The sequence below is a fragment of the Stegodyphus dumicola genome, chromosome 3 (assembly GCF_044657685.1).
Source record: "Stegodyphus dumicola isolate Sdum_Otavi_A_Nest chromosome 3, ASM4465768v1".
Classification (NCBI taxonomy): Eukaryota; Metazoa; Arthropoda; class Arachnida; order Araneae; family Eresidae; genus Stegodyphus; species Stegodyphus dumicola.
In genome coordinates, this window is record NC_140770.1 from 154,298,992 (window position 1) to 154,325,548 (window position 26,557).

General features: G+C 33.4%; 1 protein-coding gene across 5 annotated transcripts in view; it reads left to right on the top strand.

Annotated features, from left to right (window-relative positions):
* LOC118194378 (uncharacterized) overlaps window positions 1–24,317 on the top strand; it is a 139,510-nt gene extending 115,193 nt beyond the window's left edge. For 4 of the 5 annotated variants that reach the window (XM_085813509.1, XM_085813510.1, XM_085813512.1 and 1 more), the window contains 2 exons: window positions 323–413; window positions 22,581–24,317. In XM_085813509.1, coding sequence (XP_085669635.1) covers window positions 323–413; window positions 22,581–22,596 — 107 coding nt within the window. In that variant the 3' untranslated portion in view covers window positions 22,597–24,317. Of the gene's footprint in view, window positions 1–322; window positions 414–22,580 lie in introns of those variants that run through there. The other variant, XM_085813513.1, reaches the window with a different exon arrangement.
* The last annotated feature ends 2,240 nt before the right edge of the window (window positions 24,318–26,557 follow it).

Here is a 26,557-nt window from a genome sequence, read left to right on the forward strand (position 1 = left end):
GTAAAGTTAATTTATGTCATTCCAAAAGTTTTTAAGTCGTCATTTCATGTTTTTCCAATTTTTCATACTTAGTTTATACTCATTTTAATTAACATGATCTCTTTATTTTTCTGTTAATCACAATATAATGCACATTATTTCATCACAAAAGAGTGTTTTTTTATCCAGTGTTGTGGCTCAGTAGAATAACTCATATTCAAGAGACTAATAAAACTAAACTGGATAATATTTTTATATATATCATTTATATTAAAAATATATTGTTACTTATAATTTATTAACTGTTACTGTAAACCATTGTCTTTTTTTCCTTTTATGATAGCTTTGGGGCAAAGTGCAACTTGGACATTGTCACAAAAGTATGGTCAAGTTGATCCCAGTGTCATTCGTTATGCACAAAGAAATAATGGGCAGTGAGTATCTAAACATTACATAGCCATATATACTTTGAATATTAATAATTTTAAGTACCATGTATTTTCAAATACATGGTATGAGTATAAACTCGTATATGCCGAATTTTAAATTGTCCATTAATTAAATTCAAATACACATTGGCATTTCAAGTAAATTAGTCATTTAACTTAACACCTAAGTGCCAACTACTCATCCATTTAAAACGTAGGCTAGAAACAACTGTATGGACATTAAAAAAACATTCAGTGGACAGAATTGAAGATAGCATCCTAAGAAGGAGGTCAGGATGTTAATTGGAAAACACAGGATGATGCCATTCATCCAGACTTGGCTGTAGTCCAAAAATTGTTTAATTCATAATCTAATAGTGATATTTAGAGATTTGACTAATATATATTAGGATTAAAAAGATAAAAATATTTTTAATTATTCACTTTGCTATTGAATTATTTATAAATAATTTTAAATGTCTATAGTATCAGGTGACCCCTAAACTTTAATAGTAAAAATTTGCTAAAATATTTAGCTTATATATGGAAATATAATGTATTAATTTTATTGATTTTCTGTATCTTCATGAAGCATGAATTTTATTACAGTTCTTTCCATTCATATGGGAAAATTTTAACTGTGCATTAATTTTTTATTAAAATAATAATAAAATATAATTAAAGAGTAAAAGAATTAAATCTTATAAAATTTATCAAGTAACTTCTAAATTACTGTATATATTAGTGATTTTTTTAATTTATAAATTCGTGAAACATTGTACATTAAACATTGAGGATTATGAAAATATAAAAGTATGTGTACCACAGCTTGAGTAAGTAGGTTATATATTTGTGTACTGGCAAAATTAGCTACTATTTAGGTACATGCATGAAAATGGCATAAACAGCATTAATCTAGAATTAATAACTTTTTGAATCCTTATCAATCCTGAATATAATTAATAAAAATACATTAATGAACATTCAAAACATAAAATCAGTAGAAATTTTACTAATTGTAAACAAAATTAAATCTTTAAAAAGAATGTAAGCTTGCAAATAATTTAAAATGTAAATATTCAGTGCCATCACCCTGTTGAAAATTAAAAACTGATCAGTCAAATTAATAATTATGATACATTTTTATTTAAAAGTCACATTAGACTGTTCTGTACCTTAATAACGGCTTGAATTCTTTCAAAGATACAGTCAGCTAATTTCTTGTATAGGTTAGTCTTTGTTTCATCTTGCTGCAACTCAATTTAAGTTTCTTTTATTTTTGTTATAATTGTGGATATCTTAGGTGCTTGCGTATTATCCCTTTGATTACAAAATTGTTGCCAAACACTGCAGCTTAGCATCATTTATGGATACCTGTAACATAACAGCACACTCGTAACACCTCCACTTTCATTTTACATTACCTGGGTTTATTCTTGATAGGCCACTTTTTACTTTTATGAACAAGGATATAAATTAATTGTTATTACTGTATTTTTTCATTGCATCTTTGGAAAAAAAATGAATAAAACTGAGGACCTGCGTTCTACAGAATAACAAGAAGTAGATTATTTTCAAATTTATGGGATCTCACCAGCAAAAAATGTGTGTATTAATGGACACTATTTGATCAGGTAAACAGTGAAATGAAGTGAATCAAATACTGATAATGTGAATATTATTTGCACCATGATAGATACTGTAAAGCTTTTGTAAAAAAGCAATAACTTTTATTGCTTTTGATATGTAATACAGTGTTAATTTAGATGAAGAATTGTTGACTGACCTTGAAGCTGCTATTTTGTGTAATAAAGCCACTGATAATCGTCTTAGCGAACTGAAATCAAAAATTAATCACTTAATGATCCTCTAAAAGAATTAATTTTTTTTTTTTTTTACCTTTTTGTGACATTTGTCTTAATTTTAATAATAACTGTAGGGGGAAAAAAATGGTGTGGATAGTCTGCTGTTCTGACTAATCCTCCTGATCTGAACATAGATTCCAAAAATTCACTGTGTGAAAGAAACAAGATTGTACCTGTCATTGGCTTAAATCCTGGGTACTTATCAATTCCATGTGAATTTTGATGAATCTAAGAGTCTTCTACATACTCTTCTCTTGCCACTTGATTTCGAAAAGACTATCTGCTTAACTGTATTTTAAGTGCTACTGTGATCCAAAAACACTATACACTTGCAAACGTTTATCCTTTCTGTGGGATTCATACTCAAGCGCAGAGTTATGATGGGATTCATACTCAAGCCCAGAGTTATGATGGGATTCATACTCAAGCCCAGAGTTATGATGGGATTCATACTCAAGCCCAGAGTTATGGTAGTTGGCTTTCTTACCACAGTATCAGCAAGGTGGTTTTTAAAGGTTATAAATTTATAGATGGGAATACATTAGAAAAGCCATATATTTTTGAAGAATAAATGATGAGTTGTAAAACTGCAAATCCACTGTCATTAGTGATGTAAGGTGGTTCTTTAGAGTTTACATGAGACATGATGAGTCCATATGCACTAAATCCTTTAATTGTCAAGAATATTAAATGCTAGAGAAAGTCAACTCTGCATTGAAAATTATGTCTGTCATCAGAAACATAAAAACTTAATGGATTCTGAGCCGAACTATGTAATATGTAATACATAGGCACATTTATTCATTACAGTAAGCTGCAGATATTCATAATTTCTAGCTGAATGCGTTATGAATGTATTTTAATTTATATCAATTATATACGATTAAAAAATAAAGATTTAAGTTATCAAATAATGCATTTATTGCTTTTAAATCATCAATTTTGTAAAACAGTATAATTATTATTTGAAAAATATGTTAAAGATCATCAGTTCCATTCAATGGAAATTGTTTGAAAATAGGTCATTTCGAAGGTATAAATAGTATTAAAATGAAATATAAACTAACTGTGCTGCCACAATACTGATGCAATGTATATATTATCTATGATCATTGAGACTAACAAATTTAGTTTTGTTCAGTTTATTTGATTACAGCAAAGCAAACAAGCACTCTCTGCCTAAGGGGAGGAATGCTTCATAAGGGAAATGCAGCCACCCAATTTGCATGGAATCGACCTAAGGTTGTACTATAAGTGTTAGCGACATTACTGCTTGGCTGCTGGTGTGCTGTTGAGGTATTGAAAGATATGTATTTAGTGTTTGCAGGAGCTTCTAATGCAGCAACAATATTTCATACACATGGAAATCGTCCCAATAACAATACACAAACCTTATGCATGTTTATGGTAAAACACTGGCATCTGGTGGCAAAGATCGCCCAGATTATCAACAAGCAAAACTCAGAGCTGTATTTGCACTTTGGCAGCTGAGGCTGATGGTTTGGTTAAACCATCAAAACTAGTCCTGTGAAAATTCGCAAATATAATGTCTATTTTTTGTTATTTGACTTCTAAATTAATCGGAGCTTCCTCGTTATACACTGGTGGCCATTAAACCTGCAACTCCATGAAGGAAAGCAAATAAAAAAAGATACTTATTGCATGTAAACAGTACGGCATGAGAACAAAATTATTAAATTTGTAAGCATTTTTGGAGGTTTACAGGGGTGTGAAATTCATAGAAATAGCTGTCAACCCTGACAGCTAACATGGCCCTTACACCATTAGTCATGGAATCAAACTGGGCTTGGATGACAGAAATGGGCAACTCATTCCATGTGTCTTCACGTCCATCCCACATTTCATCAACCGTATTAGCTGAAGAAGGGTGGTGAGCCAGTCTTTCAGCAACCCATGACCATATGTTTTCAATGGATGACAGATCTGGAGACAGTGCGGGCCAGCCCAGCAATCAAATACCAGTGTATCGAGGAAGGTCAGAACATGACATGCAACATGTGGTCTTGCATTATCTTGTTGGAACATGGTGTTTGGGGGCCTCGGAAATAGAGATGTAAGATGTCAGAAATGCACCCATCTGAGTTCAAATGACTGTCAATCCAAACATGTTGTGTGCCCAATGGCTGCAACTATCACAGCAGGTGCAGGGCCCTATGCCAATATCAGATGCAAGCAGGCAACATGCAATCTCGTCGGACACTCTAGCCTACGGCCATCAGAATACTTGCATGTAGACTCGTTTTAAAAAAAGCCGACATTATGCCACTCATGTACCCAGCTTTTTCGTTTGACGGGCCAGAGTCACTATCTCTCTCTATGCTGCATTGTCAAGGGAAGCCGAAGTAATGGTCACACTGCTGCAAACGTTGAGGCACCTTACGAACTGGTACCAGGCATGCTACAAACAAAAAGAAGTATACATTTTTCCAATTAATGAAATGTGTAGAAATGGGGGAAATGATGATGTAGCTGAAGTATATATTGTGATAGCATTGCCCCAGTCATCAATCAGTTAGTGGTCCCCCAAAACCTGTACTACAGTTTTAAATTTGTAAGTCTCACTGACAGTCATGAAGAGATAAAGAGGTTTTTTAGAATGAAAAGATTCCCGTTGATTATGGAAATTATCAATAATGATAATGAAAATTGTCATTTCATATTTTAGGTTACAACTACATAAGAGTTTTAGCCTATAGTTCAAGTAAGGCCGGTGGCAGCTCACATTTTAAAATTTATGTTTAGTAAGGGTGCACCGTGCCCGCAGGTGAAATTGAAGAGGTGGCAAGTCATACGGGGAAGAAATTCGTAATTGTTGAATTAATTCACATTAAAAGATCAGTAAATGGTCGTAAAAATTATGTGTAGGTGCTGGAGCAGTTTATCTTAACGAGGAACTTCGTCGACTGAGAATGAGCATGGATACGTGAGAGTAGTTAACGTACATGTGACCGAGAGTCTCAATCTGATTGGTCGATCATACAGAAGTAATAAATCATTTTTAAATAATTCAAATGAGTCCATAATCCCTTAATAGCAATTAAAAAGAGTCATAAATGGGAAGCATTTCTTGAGTTTAAACACTAAATTTAAATAAATACTTTAAGAACTTGATAAATCTTCAGAACTGACAGAAGTGGGCGTGAAGTCACATGGGCCGATCGCAGAGACACATTTTTAAGCAGAGTCAGTCAACGATACACTGAATTATGAAAACAGTTTTTTATACAATAAAGCAAAGTCCATAATCTGCTAAAAAGCCTTTTTGTTCACAATAGTCTGATGCTTTGCCAAAAGCAAATAATATGATAAAAATACATACACAAAACACAACACAGAGTTGAAATTTGGTAAGATGAATAAATGCGGGTAAATGCAAGAAATATGAAGAAATATTTACATACTCACAACTTTGGATTGTGGTGAATAGATCGTGGTCGTTTAACCATACTCTCTTCTACGGAGTCGTAGTTTGCTAAATTTTTATAGCATTATGCGGCGAATTAATGACGTTGAAAAATTTATGTGAGAAAATTAAGATTTGTTCTTGTATTTCAGGGATCTTCATTTCCTGATAAATTTGAGTGTTCCTGATGAACCAACTTGCATTAGTCATAGAGTGGAGTATTTTGTTCTGCATAACACTTAATTTTATCCTGCGAGTCTTGCAGGCAGTAGCCCAAGCAGGCACAGCGTATAAAAGTATTGGGCAAATTAAAGTCAAGTACAGAGTCCATTTTGTGTGTACATTTAATTTGGATTTTCTTCCGAGGAGTGGATACAAACCTATAAAGGTGGCGTTTGCTTTGTTTGTCACATAATTAATGTGTTCTGGAAAGGTAAGCTGCGAGTCAATGAAAATACCTAAGTATTTGTAGGAACTTGTGGTAGGGGTGAGTGCATTATCTATTCTAATGTCAATGTTGACGGGGAAATATTTTCTGTATCTTTGATACATTACAGTGTAGCATTTTTCAGGATTAAGGTTAATTTTCCATCTTTTGCACCATAATTCAATGATTTTTTAAGCTTGTCTATTGCATGTTGAGGGTTCAGTGAATTAGATGAAATTACTGTGTCATCGGCATGTTTCAAAATTTTTGCATCTATGGGTTTAGGCATGTCACTCACATACAGATTAAAATTTGCTGGAGAGATAACCAATCCTTGAGGAATTCCTCTAAATTTTTTTTTCTTATTTGAAAGGGCATCTCCGCATCTGACTTGAAAAGTGCGATCTGCTAAGTAGGATATCGTGAGTTTCAGAAAGCTGTCGGGAGGCTTTAATTTAGATAATTTATAAATGAAACCAGCATGCCACACTCGATCGAATGCTTTTTCGATATCGAGGTAGCATGCTTCGATTCCTTTCTACTTTTGAAATTCTAATGCGATGAATTCCATTAAATTTTAAATTTGATGTGTAGTGGATTGGGCTCTTTTAAAGCCGAATTGCTGGTCATCGGTATTTTTTAATTGATCAGTGAAGGTGCCGAGTCTTGCTGCTATGATACGTTCAAAAACTTTACTAATAGCAGGGAGCAAACTAACAGGGCGATAACTTGTGACATTATGAGGATTTTTTCCTGGCTTTAGGAGCAAAATGACAATGGAGTGTTTCCAATTTCTTGGGAAATAAGAGAGTCTCTTGCATGCATTGAAAATATTGCAGAGGAGAACAATACAATTCTTGGGGAGAGCTTGCAGGGTTTTCATTATTAATTTTATCATGACCTTGTGCTTTCTTTTTCTTTAGTTTCTTGATAATTTCACGCACTTCTCTGGGGGAGGTAAAATTTACGAAATTTCTGTTTCTTCGAAGTCTGATTTCTTCAGTCTCATTATTAATTGTGTAATTGAAAGGGCTGAGTGCGGTTCGAAAACTTCTAAACTATTCGCCGTTACTTCTGCGATTTCCTGTTCTGAGTTATGTGTATGCCACTTGTGCATAATAGGGTGAAGTTGGTTAGAACGTTTTGATCTGATAGAACTTGCAATTTTCCAAATAGTGTAAATCAATATTTTCTAGGAGAGTGTCCCATTTGTTAGAGTGATAAGTAATAATTTTTTTGGAGATCCTTCTTGTTAAGTAATTAACATGGGTCTCTTCATTTGCCAATTTTTACTGCATCTATTTCTTTCCTGGTTTAAACTTAGAATGTTTTGAGGAAGATTTTAATTATTACCATTCTTCTGGACATAGGAAGCTGTAGCCATAGCTTTTGAATTTTAATATTAAAATTATGGGTTTCTTGCTCAATTTCTTCAGAGTGGCGCATGATAACTCTGCTCGACACGGTGAGAAGTTCGTTTTTGTAGATATTCCGGTTAACTTTAATTTTTGGCCGCATGAGGGGTGGGTAAATCCCATAAAAATCAAATTTAATAGGCAGGTGATGTGAAGATAATTCTTCTGTCACTTCAAGATAAGAGGTGGAATAAATTTTGTTGAGAATTAAAATGTCAAGGATGTCGACTCTTCCGTCGTAATGATATCTTGTAGGGACTTCAGGGGCGATGATTATGATATTACTGCCGAGTGCGTAATTATTAAGAGTAGTTCCGTTACGGTTGTTGAGATTACAATTCCAATTAGTATTTTTGGCATTCAGATCCCCGGCAAATAAAGTCGGAAAATTAGATTTTATGAGATTGTCCAGATTAGCGTTGGTTAAATTATTTTGAGGAGGGTTGTACACCGAGATAAAGAGGAAAGGGTCATTAAAACAAGTGTAAATTAAAGCAGCGGTATTTTCCACTCTTCCTGTGCTTGGTATGTTGAATTTGGTAAATTTTATGCGATTTTTAATCAGAATGGCTGTGCCGCCTCCGCTGTTATGGGTGCGATCCGTCCTCAGAACATTATATTCCTGGATTTTGAATTTTAAGTTCGGATACAGATGAGTTTCATTAAGTAACATAGCTTCAATGTCATGTTTCTTCAAATAATTTGCAAGTTCATGCTTCTGTTTATTAATTCCATTTGCATTAAAAAATGCATTTTTGAGAAAACTGTTGGTATTTGCTATCAAGTTAGGATTATAAGTATTTGCTCTAAAATTCATAATTTTGGTTCATAAAATAGTTGATCGCTGACATACCGATCTCAAATTTTTCCATTAAAGTCTTAGCGGGCATAAATTTTGTGAAAAATGCTTTGGCTTGTATTAATTGCATTTTTTACCCCTTCGAAAAAGCTGGGTGTCTCTTGATTGGTGGAATTGCCAGTATTCCACGCCGTGGGAGGGTTTGGAATGTTCTGCAGGTTGCGCATAGGGAAACTCAGGAATTCTTTGCTTTGCAAATTAAATTCGGGATTTGAGGCCTTTTTCTTTCTTGTTCGGCTTTTTGCGCAGCAATTTTTTTCTTAATATTATCAGGGTTCTTACTACAACCTCTGTAAGAAGAAACATGACTTTGACCACAAAGCATGCAGACTGGTGGGTTGGTTTCTTTTTTAGACTTGCACAGATACGTTTCAGGCATCTGAGCACATTTCGGACATCTAGGTGTGTAATGACACAGGTCCCGTGTACATTTGGCATTTATGACATTGAATGGGACCTGGCCGTGATTTGTATTTAGCAATTAGGATATTTAGTCTTAAGTTATTAAGTCTTAAGTTTTTTGACGCTGAAAATCTTTACCGTCTTCGTTCCATTTCACATCAACCAGAAAAACTGGTAATTTGACTATTTCTCCATTTCTGATAGCAGTAATTTGTCTTATCTTCTCAACAGGAATTCCTATGTCTTTAATCTCCTTTTGGAGAGTTTCAATATTAGTGGTAGCTGCAAGTTTTTTAATCACTGCCTGGATGGGTTTTTTCGAGTTCATTTGGAAGGTATGATACAGAATGTTTTTTTAGTCCAAAGGGATTTGAATCCCGAAGGACTATTAGTTTCGTTTTGGCATTTTGCGTCGGACTCATAAATGTCGGTTCACTTTTCAAACTGTTGCCACAAAATGTTAAGAGTCCTGCATTATATTTGAAGAAATTAAATAATGAAAAATCTGCATAAATGTACGAGAGCCATCCAGGAAGTAGATTACGTTTCCGTCTGTGTCCGCTAGGGGCGGGGCTAGCGCGGCCATCTTGGGGTCAGAGCGTTGCGCAGCTCAGTCTGCATCTAGCCGTGCTAGTGAGAGGTTCATGCTGTGCTCCGTTCAGATACTGTGACGGTTTGAAATGTCTGCGTTAATTTAAAATCCCGCGAGGTGCGCTCAGTAATAAGGTTTCTGACTGCAAAAATCTGTAAACCGATAGAAACCTATCGGCAGCTTCGTGAAGTGTATGGGGACAACATTATCACTGAAGGTGGAGTGCGTCAGTGGGTCATAAGATTTCAAAATGGCCGAACCAATGTTCACGACGAAGATCGAAGTGGGAGACCCAGCATAGTGACCGCCGAACTTCTCGAAAAAGTCGATGCTAAAGTCCGTGAAAATCGAAATTTCACAATAACGGAACTTTCTTTGAGTTTTCCACAAATTTCGCTAAGTTTGTTGCACGAAATCATCAGCGAAAAGCTTGGTTACCACAAGTTTTGTGCAAGATGGAAGGCAAGAAGAGGTAACGAAGTGGTTGAAGGCGCAGGCAGCCGAATTTTTCGACGAAGGAATTTCCAAGCTCGTACATCGCTACGATAAATGCCTTAATTTGTATGGTGACTATGTAGAAAAGTAGTATTTGAGTGTGGCTTTCATCTGTATATAATAAAATTTGTTTCCTATACTTTGTTTATTTTTTTGTTCCAAAACGTAATCTACTTTCTGGATAGCCCTCGTATGTATATTTCTCGTATTGTGATAAAACAACGGTACATAGAGTCATCGAATTTTGAATAACGTAATCCTCCAACGAATATGAGCATGTGGAAGACCAAATTTGAAATTTGTTTTATGATCGATTACCTATTTTTTAAAACTTTGACGAATTTTTGATTAACAAACTCAAGGATTTCAAAGCGAGCAATGGCAACGTTGTGCAGAAAAAACATTTTTATCTCCAGCGCGTGAGTCTCTGTATCAGAAATTCTAAAGATATGCTCGTTTTAAAACTATTTTGCGATATTGCTGTTGCACTGGATCTTATGGTTAAGTGCGAGGAACATGATATTTAATAAAGAAAGGTAACACACAAAATGTTAAAAAACACCCCTTTGGACGTAATTTAAAATCTGAAACATTTCAGTTTTTTTTTTTTTTTTTTTTTCCCCTGGAAGTAAGCAGTAATGGTTTTATAATGGTCAGAGTCAAAGACTCTAATTGTTAGTCTCCCTCACTTTAAGTCTCCTGTGTAATTTTTGATTCCTAAAACTTCTTCGATTTTATCCTTCATTTTATCCCAATTCTCGTTGAAGTCGGCTAACACTATGGACGGTATTGTAATATCTTGTTATTTAATAAATAAGTATAATTATTGTTGAAGTGGCAACGACATATTTGTATCAAACCGTTACTCAGCAACGAGAGATATTGTTTAAAAAGATTAGTATTTTGAAGATTTTGCAGCTAGGAGTAGTATTAAAATTTTGCCACTTAAGAATTGTATAAAATTTGTCTATCACCGAGAACTAGAAATAAAATTTATGTTCTACTAAGAAGATTGTCTGTTTTGTAACTTACTGCAAAATACATTACAGTCATTAATAAATTGGAGGTTCCACCGAGATACTGGAAATTAGGAGTGCAATTATCAATTCGATGATGCTAGTCTCCTAATCCCAGAAATTTGCTGAATTTTTTAGAACAAGTTTGCTAATACCAATTGCCGATTTTGTTTATTTCAAGGAGAAATGGATGTAAGAAGTCTGCCGTTTTAAAGAAAGATTTGAAGCGAATCATTAAGGTTATCTTCTGTGCTTCTATAACTTTCATCCGAGAAAAAAATTGTCAAAAACAGGATACTGGTGATCTCTGAAGATAAGATTAACTTTTAGTTTTCTTAAAAAAGCTTTTATTGAATTTTAATACTTTGTTTCAGAATTATAGTTTATCGTGTAAGATTTTGTTTAAAATAACTGACACTAAAAATATTCAGCTTAAATTTATAATTGATATTTGTGGTAAAGAAGTACTTTAAAATTATTATTTATGCTTTACTTTTGTTTGTATTGAATTTTTATGTTAGTAATTGATATGTGTAAGCCATCCCGGCGTTTATATATATATATATATATATATAAAACTGCTAGCTGAGTTTTTGAATTTGTTGCCAAGCAAGTGCGTGAAAATAAGTAATAATGTCAAACCGACGTAGAGTGAATTGATTATACTGCAGAATTGGCAAAGTCTAAGTTCTCGCCATCCAGGCGTGTGGTAGATAGTAACGTGATCCCGGCGTATTACAGATTGTATATTCTAAAAGTTGTATTGACAAACTGGCAAAAATTGTTTTTGTTATTGCCAACCAGGCGTGGAGATAGATAGTAAAATCGTCAAACTGACGTTGGTAAAATTCCATTGTATTGCCTAACTGGCAAAGGTGTTTATATAGTTATAGCTAACGAGGCTTGTGAATAGTGAGTTAAAACGTCAACCCGATGTAGTATTAACTTATTTTGTGCCAACCTGGCAAAGTTGTTTAAATAATTCTCTCCAATTGGTTAGTGTGAATTTCGTATTCGAGAAATTAAATCTCGCCAGAAATTATATATTTTTAATACAAGTACGAGCTTTTAGATTGAATTTCAGAAGGAAGCCTATTAAAAGTAACTTGTGTCAACATGTCATTCTTAGCTAGGAGTAAAAAACAGGATTTAAAAGTACTAGCAGAAGAATTAGGTTTAACCGTGAAACCTGAATTTAAGATTGCTCAGTTGCATAAACTGATTACTGAAAGTCCCGATTATGGTGAGGAGTTTACTCGAGAACTACTGGCTGCAATTAGAGAAGAAAGGGAACGAAAAGAAGAATGCGAAAGAGAAGAAAGAGAAAGAGAAAAAGAACGCGAAAGAGAAAGAAGAGAAGAAAGAGAAAAGGAACGCGAAAGAGAAAGAAGAGAAGAAAGGGAAAGAAAAGAAGAGCGTGAGAGAGAAGAGCAAATTAGAGCCTTTGAGCTACAGAAACTTCAGTTGGAAGCAATGGCTGCAACAGCACAGCCGGTAGAAACTACGCAGTTACCTGAGCAGGCTTTAAAAGTCAGACTTCACGATGTCATGCCACGTTTCAACCCTAAAGAAGATGAAATAAGTTTATTTCTGGTGTTATTTGAGCGTCAAGCTAAAATAATGAATACAGTCAAAAGTCGTTAATCCGGACTCGTTGGGACTTCGGCGATTCCGGATTATAGATCATCAGTTTAAATCTCGTAAGATAGCATGCAGAAATTCTAAAATTAAAAATATAAAACCGTAATTTATGAAATAAAGAACAATTAGGATCTAAAGGGTATCAAAATTTACAAAAAAAAAAAAAAAAAAAAAAGCTAAATATTTATTTGTTTACTTTATTAAACATTTCTTTCAATGTAAGTCGTTTAAGTTGCTTCGTTTTATGTGATAATACTTTCTCTCTAATTCTATAAACAGACATAATTTCTTGTTCAGTTACAAAGTTCCCCTGTTCAAGTCCCGTAATTGCTGTGCCGAGAATACAGACTAACTTGTCAATCGAAATTTTTTCGTTTTCACTAACCTCTCTGTCACCTTCTTCATGTCTGTATCCATTTTTTGCAGCAATTCCACTTTTTGTTTGATGGACATCGAAACGTACTTTCGTTTTGTAGATCCTTTGGGAGCTCCAGCATAGGAAATTCTATTTGACATAATCGAAAGTTCAAGTTTACTTTACTTAAAGTCTGCAAAAAATAATAAGCCGCATCCAATTCGAAGTTTAAGGAACAACGCAATCATCAACATTAACTGAAATAGATAATTAGATAATTTTAGCTTATACCGTCCGTTATACATTAAACGCGCACGTAAAAACGTATTCTGCTTTTGCGCACATGCCTATGCGCAGTCGTAAAGGTCTTACGTGCACGCGTAAACGCCTATGTGCATGTGTCAACTCGGCAAATGCGCAGAAAGTTTTTGGCTTTGAGGTCCGGATTATAGATCATTCCGAATTAACGACTTTTGACTGTATACCTGCTGAAAATCAAGTGACTCAACTTATTTCGTTGCTGCCTCCCGACATTGTTCAGCTTATTGCTAGAGAACCAGAAGAGGACGCGAAAAAGTATGAATATGTAAAAACTTTACTGTTACAACGATTTAAATTAAGTGCGGAAAAATTTCGACAACTGTTTAATAAACACCAAAAATCTACTGAAAGTACTTGGTATGATTTCTACTATGAATTAAAGAATTATTTAGAAGGATGGCTTAACGGATTAAACATTAAAACTTTTGAACAGCTAAAAGATCTCATGCTGGTTGATCAAATAAAAAAACGTACCTCTCCTGATTTCAAAGAACATTTTATGGATCAATGGACAATCATCATTTCACCTACTGAAATAGTTAAGAAAATTGAAGATTTTGAAGATGTGAGGAAAACAATAAAACTGAAATTTTCTGTCAATCAGACTCAGAAAATTAACAAAGGATCATTTAAACCGCGTTATGATAATTTTGTGAAAAAAATAGAGCATCCGCCTCATTTTAAGCATTCTGATAAATGGGACGATTCAAAATACCAGAAAGATCACCGACAAAGAAGTCAATTTCAAAACAAGAACCAAGAAAATTTATATGACAAAAGGTATGGACCACGTTGTTTCGAGTGTGGATCATACGAACATTTTAAGCCTCAGTGTCCTCGCTTAAAACCAAATGAAAAGGTAAATTGCATATCTTCGAATGATGATTTGTTAGAGACATATACAATTAACGGTTTAGTTAATGGGCATGAAATGCCTATTCTTCGAGACACAGGAGCCACTGTTGATGTTATTTCTCGGAAATACATAGATAACGCAAAAATGACTGGAGAACATGTCTGGGTACAATATCTTTTAAATGACCACTTAGTGTGTCTACCATTGAAATTAATTGCGAACTTGGTCATATAAAGACAAAGGCAGCTGTTTTTACAAATGATCCAGGCAGATATGTATTGGGTAACAAAACTGCCCAATTGTTCAAAAGTAAATCATTCTGAAATTTAGAAAAAATAAATGCAATTTTGACACGATCTCAAGTAAAAAGATCTCATGAAGATGATCGAAACAGAGAAATTGAAATGGAGAAACTAGAAGAACTGAAGTTTATTGAAACTGACGAAGATATTTTACCTCAAGCTGATGAGAAAGACAAGGAACTTAAGAAAGTGATTAATGTTAATTCAAAGGAATTAATTGAATCTCAGCATCAAAGCAGAGATTTAGCGTCATTGCTTAACGAAGCTAAAAATGAAAATTCCAGCAAGACAAATGATTTCAAAGTAAAAGAAAATGGATTGTTGGTGAAAAGGAAAATAGATAAAAATGGAAATGAAAGGGAATTAATTGTTATTCCTGAAAAATATAGGGATCAAATAAAGTCATTATGTCATGATAGCACATCTGGACATTTAGGTGTCATCAAAACTAAAGATAGATTAACAAGATACTTTTACTGGCCTAATTGCTGTAAAGAAATAGAAGAGTATGTTAAAACTTGCGATCCATGTCAAAGAGTGGGAAAATCTAATGATAAAGCCAAAGCACCTTTGGCTTTAGTACTTATTATTGCAGAAGTATTTTCAAAAATTAACTTTGACGCATGCGGTCCTTTACCAATAACACTGAATGGCAATAGATATTTAATTACAGCTATTTGTTTAGCTTCAAAATATCCGGATGCTGTACCTGTTCCTAATATTGGCACAGTGTCAGTAATTGAAGCCATGTTACAAATATTTAGTAGAATGGGTTTCCCGAAAGAAATACAAACTGATCAAGGTACCTCCTTTATGAGCAATCTAGCCATAGAATTTGTAGAAAAATTTGGAATAAAAGTAACTAGAAGCTCAGTACACCATCCTCAGAGCAACCCTGTTGAAAGATTTCACCGAACAATCAAACGAATTTTAAAAGTTTTATGTATCGAAGCAGCCCCTGAGTGGGAGAAGCAAGTTCCCGCAGCTCTATTTGCTTTAAGAACAATAACGCACGAGAGTACGGGATTTACACCTGCAGAATTAGTATATGGTCGAAATCTTAGAACACCTGTAACATTATTGTATGAACAATAGATGAATCCTGAAGACGAAGGAAATAATGTTGTTGAACACGTTTTTCAATTGATAATCGGTTAAAAAGATGCAAAGAGCTGGCTACAGATAAAATGCTGGAAATGCAAACCAAAAGAAAGGTGTGATACGATTGTAAAGCTATAAAAAGAGAATTCTCTGAAGGGGATTTAGTATTAGTTGTATCAACAAATAAACCAAACAGACTAACAGTTGAATGGAAAGGTCCTGGGAAGGTTGAGAAGAAATTATCCGAAACTAATTATGTTGTGAGTTTCAAAGAAAAAAATGACTTTAACCAAGTCTACCATGTTAACATGCTAAAACCCTATCATAGACGAGCAGAATTGATTAACCTTATGATTACAGAAGATCAGTCTGAAATTGATGATATGGAGGAAAATTTCCCAACAATTGACTCTGAACCAACATTGTTCGATTTTGAGGACATCAAAGAAAACAGCTCCTTAAGTGATAAGCTAAATGAACAACAGATTCAAGAATTGCATGATATGCTGCTGAAGTTTTCAAAAATCTTTTCTAATAAACCTGGAAAAACTCATTTAATAATGCATGATATTCAATTGACAGAAGACACCCCAATCCACTGTAAACCATACAGAATGTCTCCTAGACAAACGGATATATTAAAAACAGAAATCGATAAAATGCTTCAGCATAAAATAATTGAAATAGGAGATTCAGATTACACTTCTCCTATGATTTTAGTAGAAGTAGCAGGGAGGGATCCAAGACCTTGTATCGACTATAGAAAATTGAATAAATTGACTAAAACACAATTCTTCCCCTTGCCTAACATCGAACAACGAGTAGAAACGGTAGCAGGCACAAAATATATAACTCTTTTGGATTTAACAAAGGGATACTGGCAAATACCTTTAACACCTAATGCTCAAAGATTAGCCTCTTTTGTTACAAGTTTTGGCACATTTAGACCTCTACGGATGCCTTTCGGACTTAAAAATGCACCATTTTCATTTAGTAAAATGATGGCCGAAATCCTTCACGGTTGTGAAAACTTTGCTGTTCCATATTTAGATGACGTGGCAATCTTTTCAAACACCTGGGAAGAACATCTAAGTCACCTGAAAGCCGTTTTGTCCAAAATAAAGGACGCTGCTTTAACTATTAAACCAATAAAATGTAAATTTGCTCAGGATAGAGTAAAATATCTAGGACATATTGTAGGTTGTGGTATAAGAATGCCAAGTGAAGTGAAAGTAAAAGCTATTCTTTATTTTCCAGTGCCATCCACAAAAAGTCAAGTCAGAGCATTTTTAGGGTTAGCGGGATATTATATTCATTACATTCCCATGTTCTCATCTATCGCACCCTCATCTACCTTTAACAGAAACTTTGAAAGGAAACTTAAAGAAAGGGAAAATAAATTGGACAGAAGAGTGCACAAAAGCATTTGAAGAGCTAAAGGAGAGACTGTCTCAAAGGCCTATACTACATGCACCTGATTTCAATAAGGAGTTTATTTTGCAAACTGATGCGTCAAACTCTGGTATGGGTGTCATTTTAGCTCAAAAAGATGAACGAGACAATGAACATCCAGTATTATACCTCAGTAAGAAGTTTACAGAAACTGAAAAAAAATACTGTACCACAGAAAAGGAATGCGCCGCCATAATATTTGCTGTAAAGAAACTTTAATGTTATTCAGACGGGCATACTAAATTCCTCATCGTGACCGATCATAATCCCTTAGTTTGGCTCAAAAATAATGTGAGTCTAAATCCACGACTTATGAGATGGGCACTGGCACTACAACCCTACAATTACACGATCGTTCATCGAAGTGGTAAAAACCATCAAAATGTAGACGCATTAAGTCGTACTCCCTGGCCTGATTAAATAATTTGTTTCTCTATGTAGATAAAAAAAATATTTTGTTCCTTCCTCTCTTCCTCAGTGTATCTTATTATGTTATATCTTGTATTTCAATTCTGTATTGTGCTGATATTGTTGTTTTGGAAAAGAAAAAAAAAAAAAAAAACGTAAACTTTAATTTCTAAAAATATAAATTAAAGTTTATCTGGAGGGGGGAGAGGTAATTTATTAATGACTGTAATGTATTTTGCAGTAAGTTACAAAACAGACAATCTTCTTGGTAGAACATAAATTTTATTTCTAGTTCTCGGTGATAGACAAATTTTATACAATTCTTAAGTGGCAAAATTTTAATACTACTCCTAGCTGCAAAATCTTCAAAATACTAATCTTTTTAAATAATATATCTCGTTGCTGAGTAACGGTTTGATACAAATATGTCGTTGCCACTTCAACAATAATTATACTTATTTATTAAATAACAAGATATTACAGTATATGCCCAGCTGTCTTTTTAGGTGTTTCGAATGGGGCTTCGTTTTGATTTCCCTCATCCATATTAACTTCATTTTCGAGAGGCTCAAAAGTATTCTTTTGGGTTGAGTATTTAATTTCGGGTTGAGAATTATTTCTTTTATGTGTTTTCCTAGGTGAGGTAAATCCCTCATTATCAATGATTTTCTTTTTCCTGCTTTTCCCACTGGATGTGCGTTTTAAATTGTTAGTTCTGTGTTCTTCCTTTTCTGGGTTATTTGGTTTTAAGAAGTGATTTTTATCATAATTTGACTGTGAACTACTAACTTGCTCACTTATTAATTCATCCATATTGATTTTTCATTTATTCATTTCTAAGTTAAAAACCTCACTTTTTTTTTTAACATTTCCACGTATGATGGGTCATTTTCAGGGGTATTTGCTTGGCGCAAGTTTGCAATCTCTTGTTGTAAACCTATAAGTCTACAGCTTAACTTAGCTTCGTACTTAGCTCTCGCGTATCTGTTCAGCGAATGCTGCAATATTATCCTCCATGCTCACTACAGGCTGCTAAAACCTAACCTTTGGCTCGGTAGTGCATGCTGCAAGATGAACAAAAGAAAAGAGCTTACCAATCTTCGCACAAATGAAATATCCAGGTATCCTCTCGAGTAATCCCCAAGACACTAACTACTAAGGCAAGCAAAATTGGACCTCTGTGAGCTCAGCGGTCGAATTCAGAATCAGTTATCAATACAGCAGTTATAGAACTTAAATAAAGAAGCTTTGTAACTGAACAAAAAGTATATGTCTATAAAATTAGAGAAAATATTAATGCATAGACTGAAATTGCTTAAGTGACTTATGTTGAAAAAAAATTGACTGAAGCAAATGTTGATAGTGTTTTTTTTTTTTTTTTTTTTTTTTTAGCCCAGAAGAGCTATTAATTTCGTTTTGGCATTTTGAGTTGAATCGCTATAAATGGCGTATCACTTTTTAAATTATTGCCACCAAATATTAAAGCCCTGCATTATATTTAAAGAAACTAAATAATGAAAAATGTGCATGAATGTTTTATGCAAACAAATTAATTAAAGAATTATGCAAACAAAAGTGCCACTTAATTGGGACGATCATGACAAATAGAAAGCACCTGCCATGTGAAATACGAATGCCAAAATTTGAGAATCGAACCACATGTGCATATCTTAAAGGTAATATTTTGGTTCTTGCATGGAAGGACAAGAGGATTGTGACGGCTTTGACTACTTGGAATAATGCGGGAATAACTCCTGTAAGAAGAACTCTACAAGGCAGTATTGAAGTCGTTATGAAAAACCCCAATGTTACTGTAAATTACATCAAATTTATAAGCAGTGTTGATCGAGCTGACCAACTGGCTTCGACATATTGAAGAAAATCCGTAAAATGGTGGCGAAAACTATTTTTGGGAGGTTTGGAGATCTGCTCCATCAATTCATACATTCTTTATAAATCAGTAAAGAAGCAGAGAAACGAACGGTCGCTTAGTCACCTACAATATTTGAAAACTTTAGTGGATCAACTGAGAGTAGACTTTCGACAAAAACAACCCAGCAAAGCTTCTACTTCACACAGCATTTCTGAAGCGATCTGACTAAATGGGAAGCTGCATATTATTTTGATGAGGCAAAAAAGATTGCAAGGTTTGCTCCCAAAGAACGTCCCAAAAGCGACAAACTGTATACTACTGTGACACATGCCCCGGCAAGCCAAGGATGCATATTGGAGATTGTTTTGTAAAATATCATACAAAGCAAAATTAATTTTAGAACATATTTAATACATATATTTCATTAAGTTAAAAAAATATGTATAATGTTAAAATATACGAGTTTAAAGTGTTTTATTGTGTCTAAATTATTATTAAATTAATTATTTTAAGTTAACAATAAGGAACTCATGATATAAGCGGGAGTGGCTGATTACTCTCGAGTTGCTGGTTCACCCGACAGAAAAGCACCTCGAGTGCAAAGGGTTAAAGATAAGGTCACTAAAATCAAGGAACTATATCCTTTAGTGGATGTATTTTATTTTGTCATAAAGAAAGAAAAACGATCAATAGGTTTCCACCGCATTTACACAGAATTTATTTAGATCATGGTTGATTGTTTACTTAACATTTGTCAATATTGCGATCTTTTATGTAAGCATTGGGAATAGCTTGCTTTTATTGTTAAAATGAGTTCTGTTGGTAAAAAAAAGCTTTTCACAGTGATCCTAAGAAATTGCTGCATAATGTCATTACATTTTGTGACATCGAAGCCGAGAATGGAGAACTTAGCATTCCCATCTCGCAGCCCACGAAAAGAGCCAGCAGCATTGCAGGAGTATCGCTGATGGCAATAAAGAAATTTCACCGACACAAAGGGAGGAAGAGCCAGTTTTTGTTCCTTGAAAAAGCCCAAAAAAAGAAGTATTAAACAGGATTGGTTTAGATGGTTTTGAATGTGATGTGATTCAAAGAACTGTTTATGAATTTTATATTAAGGGGGAAAAGATTGATTTTGAATGGAAAAGAGAAACATTAAGAAATGTACTGCATAGTATTGGATTTGTATGGAGAAAAAGCCTAAACAAGAGAAAAGTTTTAATTGAAAGAAGTGACATTGTGTTAAAAAGAATGCAGTATCTTAGAAAAGTGAGGCAATTTCGTTGTGAAAGAAGACCTCTCATTTACTTTTACGAAACCTGGGTGGATAACAATATAACATTTTTCAAAGTGTTGGCAATTTGACGCAGTTTTTGGCATCATGCAGAGTGGCAGTGTATTGAAAAGAATTGTTTTATTTGCTGGAGGAGATATGGGATTTTTACCTGATACGTCTCTAGTATACAAAGCAAAGGGGACTATCGTGTGCAAATAAATTCTACTGTTTTTGAAAAGTGGACTTCCGAAAAACTCATTTCAAATCTTCCACTAAATGCTGTAGTGATTCTAGACAATGCATCCTACCACACTGTTCAAGTAAATAAATGTCCAACTATGGCAAGCTGAAAAGAAGAAATTATTCATTGGTTACTTAACAAAAATGTACAGTTCTCTCCAGTTTTGCGGAAAGTGAGTTAATGGAGCTTGTCAAACAAAATGCTCCTAAAGAAAAGTCGTATAAATTTGATTCAATGCTCGAAAAACTGGGTTTTACGGCTCTACGTCTGCCCCCATACCACTGCAACATTAATGCAATTGAATTCGTATGGGGTGAAATAAAGCGACTTGTTCGGAACTGGAGACATGGAAATGAATAAATTATTAAAAATTGCAAAAGAAACTTTTGAAAGCGTAATGATAGAAAAATGGAAGAAGCACTGCACTCATATAGAAAATGACTACTGGAAAAAGTGGTTTGATTGAAGATTTATGAAAATCTTTGATTATTTCCTCTGATGAAGAGGAAGACAACTTGGATTGTGAAGTGACTGTGATACAGAATAATAAGTACTGAGGTAAGAAATTTCGTACAAGCACAGCAATCTGCTTTCACTTTAAAAAATATCAGAGAACTGCAGAGACTGAGCTTCATGCAAATAGCAGCTATATAGGTAAAAAAACGAAATAGAACACATATGAAAATGGTGGCATTGTTTGATTGAAGGACTATTATGAACATGGTTGCCAGAAAAATGGTTATGTGCATGTTTGCCAGAGCTTGGCACATTGCATAGGCCCCTTAGTTTTCTTATGATTATATGATTTATTATTTCACAAACACGTATCATATTTCTAATCATATAATTTCAGCATATAATATTTACTAGATTAAATTGATGATCAAAAGTCCAGAAAATATTCAAGATCTGAGACTTTGTACTGTATAGTCCATTTTTATGTCTCACTAGTTATGCAATGTGAAGGTAACCTAATTTGTTTTGGGTATCTTTTAAATTTAATCAGAATAGCAGTCAGTTTTAGGAGGGTTAATTTTGTGGAAATTCTCTTTTATGTATTCCATATTCACATAAATTGAATTGCCAAAATTCATTAAGCTTGCAACATGATCAAACTTATTATTGTTTATGCCAGCATTTCTCAAATTTTTTTCAGGCAAGAATTTGTCTTATAATGGAAAACGTTACCTTACTCCTACCCCTTGAAAAGCAATTTTTTCTGCATATATTAGTCCAAGTGTACCTGTATTTTTAAAATAGTTCATTAAAATTCATTTAATTTTGTATTAGTATTAAGTAATTAAGCTAATAGAAGAAAGTTTACATTTATGTTTAATAATTCAAAGCTCTTAGGGTTAGGTAGGATAATATTTATCTTATGAAAAAGTTTTAAAAATGTTCGTGTTCATATTAATGAGATGGATTTTCCTGCCAATTCTTGCATAGCTGTTCTTTATTTGCATGTCTGTTGGCAAGAAACACCACAGTTATAGTGTTTAAATCCCTCTTTTATTGGTAAGACTAGAGTAGGAAGTCAGTGGATAAGGTAGCCACTAATAAATTTCATAAAATATTAGAATTTGAAGAAAAAGCCTTACAATTCCCATACTTAATTTCAAAATTCTGAGATTTTTCAGCTGTAGGGTGGTATATGCAGTTTTCTTTTCTTTTTTTTTTTTTTTTTTTTTTTTTTTTAGGAGGACCAGAAGAGCAGGCTTTGAGAACCACACATTGAGAAATGCTGATTTGTGTTTTATGTGATTCTTAAGAGTTTTTCAATTATCCATTTGAGAATATTTTGTGTTTTTAGTGTAATATCTGAAGGTGTAATCATGATATCTCTCTTCTCTAGGAATAAGTCCCAATGACAAATTGCTCCTTGTTAATGTTGCAAAAAATAGCACAGCTTTGCAGATGTGGAATATTATTAAAAGTCCGTCTCCACTGTAATGGAAGTTAAAAGCAGTCAGTCTTCCGTTAGAAAGAGTGAGAAAAAATATGGTGTTCCATAATAAAAGAAATCACAGCTGAAATTTACTAGCAGCCGTGAGATATTTTCAGCAGCAACCAAATGCTACAAAAAACTGTGAACTAGATGGAAAAATGGATACTAAATTGTATGAGGCTGTATACATTTGTTCCGACTCCTTCCCATATTAGAAGTCATTATAAATGGCATCACACATTTTGTATTAGTCAGGTTTATTATTATGTATTGTCTGTTTTTGGAGCTATATAAAATATTAAGACAACATAACTTCTGGGAGTCTTTTTCAGCCAACTTGTTTCTAAATCCAAAATCTGTTTTCAACGGTATTGTCAAGTTACTTTTAGCTTGTCTCTTTTGGTGAAAGTAATATTTTGATAATTTTTATACTAGAAAATAAATTTTTTATTATAATATACTTGTTCATAAATTTTTTCATAATTTTCTTGTAATAGACACATGTAATGAGAAAAACCACTAACTGGTGTGATGTAATTTATAGTGTACTCCTTACTACACAGATGCCTTTATCATAAAGTCATAGTTGTTATTCAGGGCTTTTATATCTTTTGTAAACATTTGTTCCAGGTTAATCTCCTTGCCTTGTGTCAAAGTGCTTTAGGGAAAATAGGAAACATAATCATTTTGACTTCAACTGAGTATTAGAGCTGTAATAAATTATGTTAAGTTATTCATTTATGCATTATTGTTTTATTTTTTGACTGAAGTGATTACTTCTGTTGTGTTGAAAAATTACTTGCTCATAAAAAGTATCAACTAATTTTTAATTAAGTTTACGGTTGTGATATTTGCTGCCTGTTTTATTGCTGTGATATAATCACAGATTTGTGTAAATTAATTTTTGTGCTGTGTTAATAAGTACTATGTGGTTAGCAGTAGAGAGATACTTAAGTTCAAAATGACTGAGAATGTATCAGTTGCTCAATGAAGATAGATACTTTTTTTCCTCATAATAGAAGTACTTGCACTGTATATTTTTTCCCGACCTTCCTATGTATGCATTAGTTTAGAAAAAGTCAATAGACTATTATTCATAGTATTGTATTTTATGTTCGAAACTTTTATAAATATGTATAGTACTTACGTATCTTATTACAATATTTTTGTCAGTTGTGATGCTGCAGTTGTTTAGTTCTATTGGGAAAAAATATATGAATTGCAAATACTAATTGATTAATTTATTAAATAAATTGTCTGTGTTGTTTTTATTTTGTAAAGATGAAATGTTCTAAAAAATAAAGCCCTTATGTTATATCTGTATTGTGCATGATAGTCGATGAGAAACAGACATTTGTAAATTTTAGGTAATTATTTATTTTAATATTTACAAACAGATGGACAGTTTGCTTTTTTTTTTTTTTTTTTTTTCTCAACCAGAGCAATTGTCTGTCAGTTTTTGCACATTTCATGTTGGTTATTTGTTTCACCTTCATCTGATGGATGGTTTGTATGTAAGTTACTCAAAGTTTAGCTATATATAATTTAAAAATGTATTATATGATTAAAATATTGTTAGTATTGAAAAGAAAGGAAAAAACTTTTTGTAAATGCTCTGTACATAATAAATATTATTTATCTATATGTTAGCCTCTCTTAGTATTCTAACTAGCAGAACATAACATTTTGCAACACAAAATAACAATTGTTTATAAAATTGGGAAAATATTGATAATTTAGTGACTGAGATTGTACAGCGTAGCTACAGGGCTTATATATGTGTTCTAACTAAAATTTTGTTAAAGTGGTTTCAAATAAGAGAGTAAAACGGTAACTACAGGGATCATAGATGTGTTCTAAGTAAAAAAAATTTTAGCGGTTTCAAGTACAAGAGTTAATGCAAAGTCTTCCAAAAGGGCATTTTCATATTTTAGCAGATGATATTTGTGGGCCATTTTAAAATTGGATTGAATGATGATATTGTTATGTAGTATGTTTTCCTCTCAACAGATGTCATTACTTAACATGACTTTAAAATGAACATTTGACATATGGCAGTTAATCAAATTGGCTAGCTCAAGGTTGTTATTTGAAAAGTATTATTTGAAGTTTGAGAACATTACTTAAATATAAAGTAAATGGATGTGTGAGTTTGCAACACAACATCCAGTAAATCTTTGTAATATAAATTTGAAACACATGCAACCTTGTATGGGAAGATCTTATTCAACAAGTTTTATTTCATGAGGTGTGATATTGAAAAAGTTAATATGTTCACTTGAGAAATCAGTTGCATAATATGTACATGAGCTAGGGATTAGTTAAGTATAGCTTGCTTGGGTGCAAATTTGCAGACACTAGATGGGACAGAGAGATGCATTTAAGTCCCCACCACATTCATCTGATCATCTCAATTGACAAAGACGAGAGATAAGAGAGAATAAATGATATATTCCATATTTGATATAAATATTATATATTCCATATATTGCAGAAAACTATACCGAAAGTCCATGCTAAAAGAATTAAAGTGATGTGCAGCAGTTTTCATTGGAACTTAAACAGGGTTCATAGCAGTCCTTATATTTGAAAATAAAATATAAAGGCCCTCATAGGTGTTTACTTTTTCTCTAAGGTGCTTATATTTTTGCTTTCAGTGTTTTTTGTTTTACCAACGCACATTTTTTCCTCATACCAGAGCCAAAATTAAATAAACAACTTTTCTTCCTTATATGGAACGTCAGATGGTGAATCATACTCCCGGAAATGGCTTTTCGCTCGTTTCTCTGCATTAACGTAACCTTTGGTGCGCACGAGTACAGACAAGTTCACGTCGTTCTATTGGTCAAAGAATTGCAAAAACAGTAGAAAATTCTGGTATATTCCATATTCTTTTCCTCCCGCCCAATACTACACACGTTTGAATTTCTATCAAGATTTTAATAATTTACATTCTCGTTCCACGTGTTTCGTTTCATATTTGTGTTTATTATTATTGTTATGCATATATTATGAACATATGTATGAATGCTTATAATAATGTATTTGCAGAAACTGCTGAAGTATAGATAAACTTTAAATATGTGTGTGTTTTAACACAGATTAGTTTTCTAAGGAATAATATTCGGAATGGCATAAATAAGGGAAAGTAATCGAATAATGAAAAAAAATTTTTTTTTCAGATGCATTATACAGTACAGAAGTTTGGAGGTTCCCTTTTTTCCGCAAAATCTCGAATATTAAAACCATTGCAGTTCGCAACAAAGCAAGCAATGGACATTTTTTTTTTTTTTTGTCACTTTCCAATCTGGATTGAATAGGACTAAAAGTTCTGTGGTCTACCAACCCAAGCGAAGAATGATTCTATTCCGGAAATTTAACGCAGTCTGTTCAAAATTAGAATAAAAAACGCCCCAGATTTGTAAGTCTCTTTCTCAATCAATATGAGTATGGCAGGGATATCGTTCGGAGCGTGACGTGTCCTGCTCAATGATAAATATGCCAGATAGGTACACGACTGTGAAAACCGGACAAAGCAAAGGAGCGTTTTCCTTTCTCCGAATACCGCAAGCTGTTGGTTCCATTGGTCACTTGCCGAAGAATGAAGGTTTGCATGTTGTGCAATAGCGTTTGTGATATTTTGCAGAGATAAAAAAAGTTTTACTGTGCTTGTTAAGTGGATCATTTTTCAATTCCATTGAGCTATTTTTATATGATGCACATAACGAAATGTCAAAAGCATTATTTACCAGAAAAATCTAAAGAACGGCTACAATCTACCCCCTTCTCTTTTTCCAGTTGCGCTCGACTATCCGGAATTTTCAGATATTCGGCAATTTCCGAGTATGCCAGTTAGTTAAGCTTTTATTGTTAAAGGATGATTG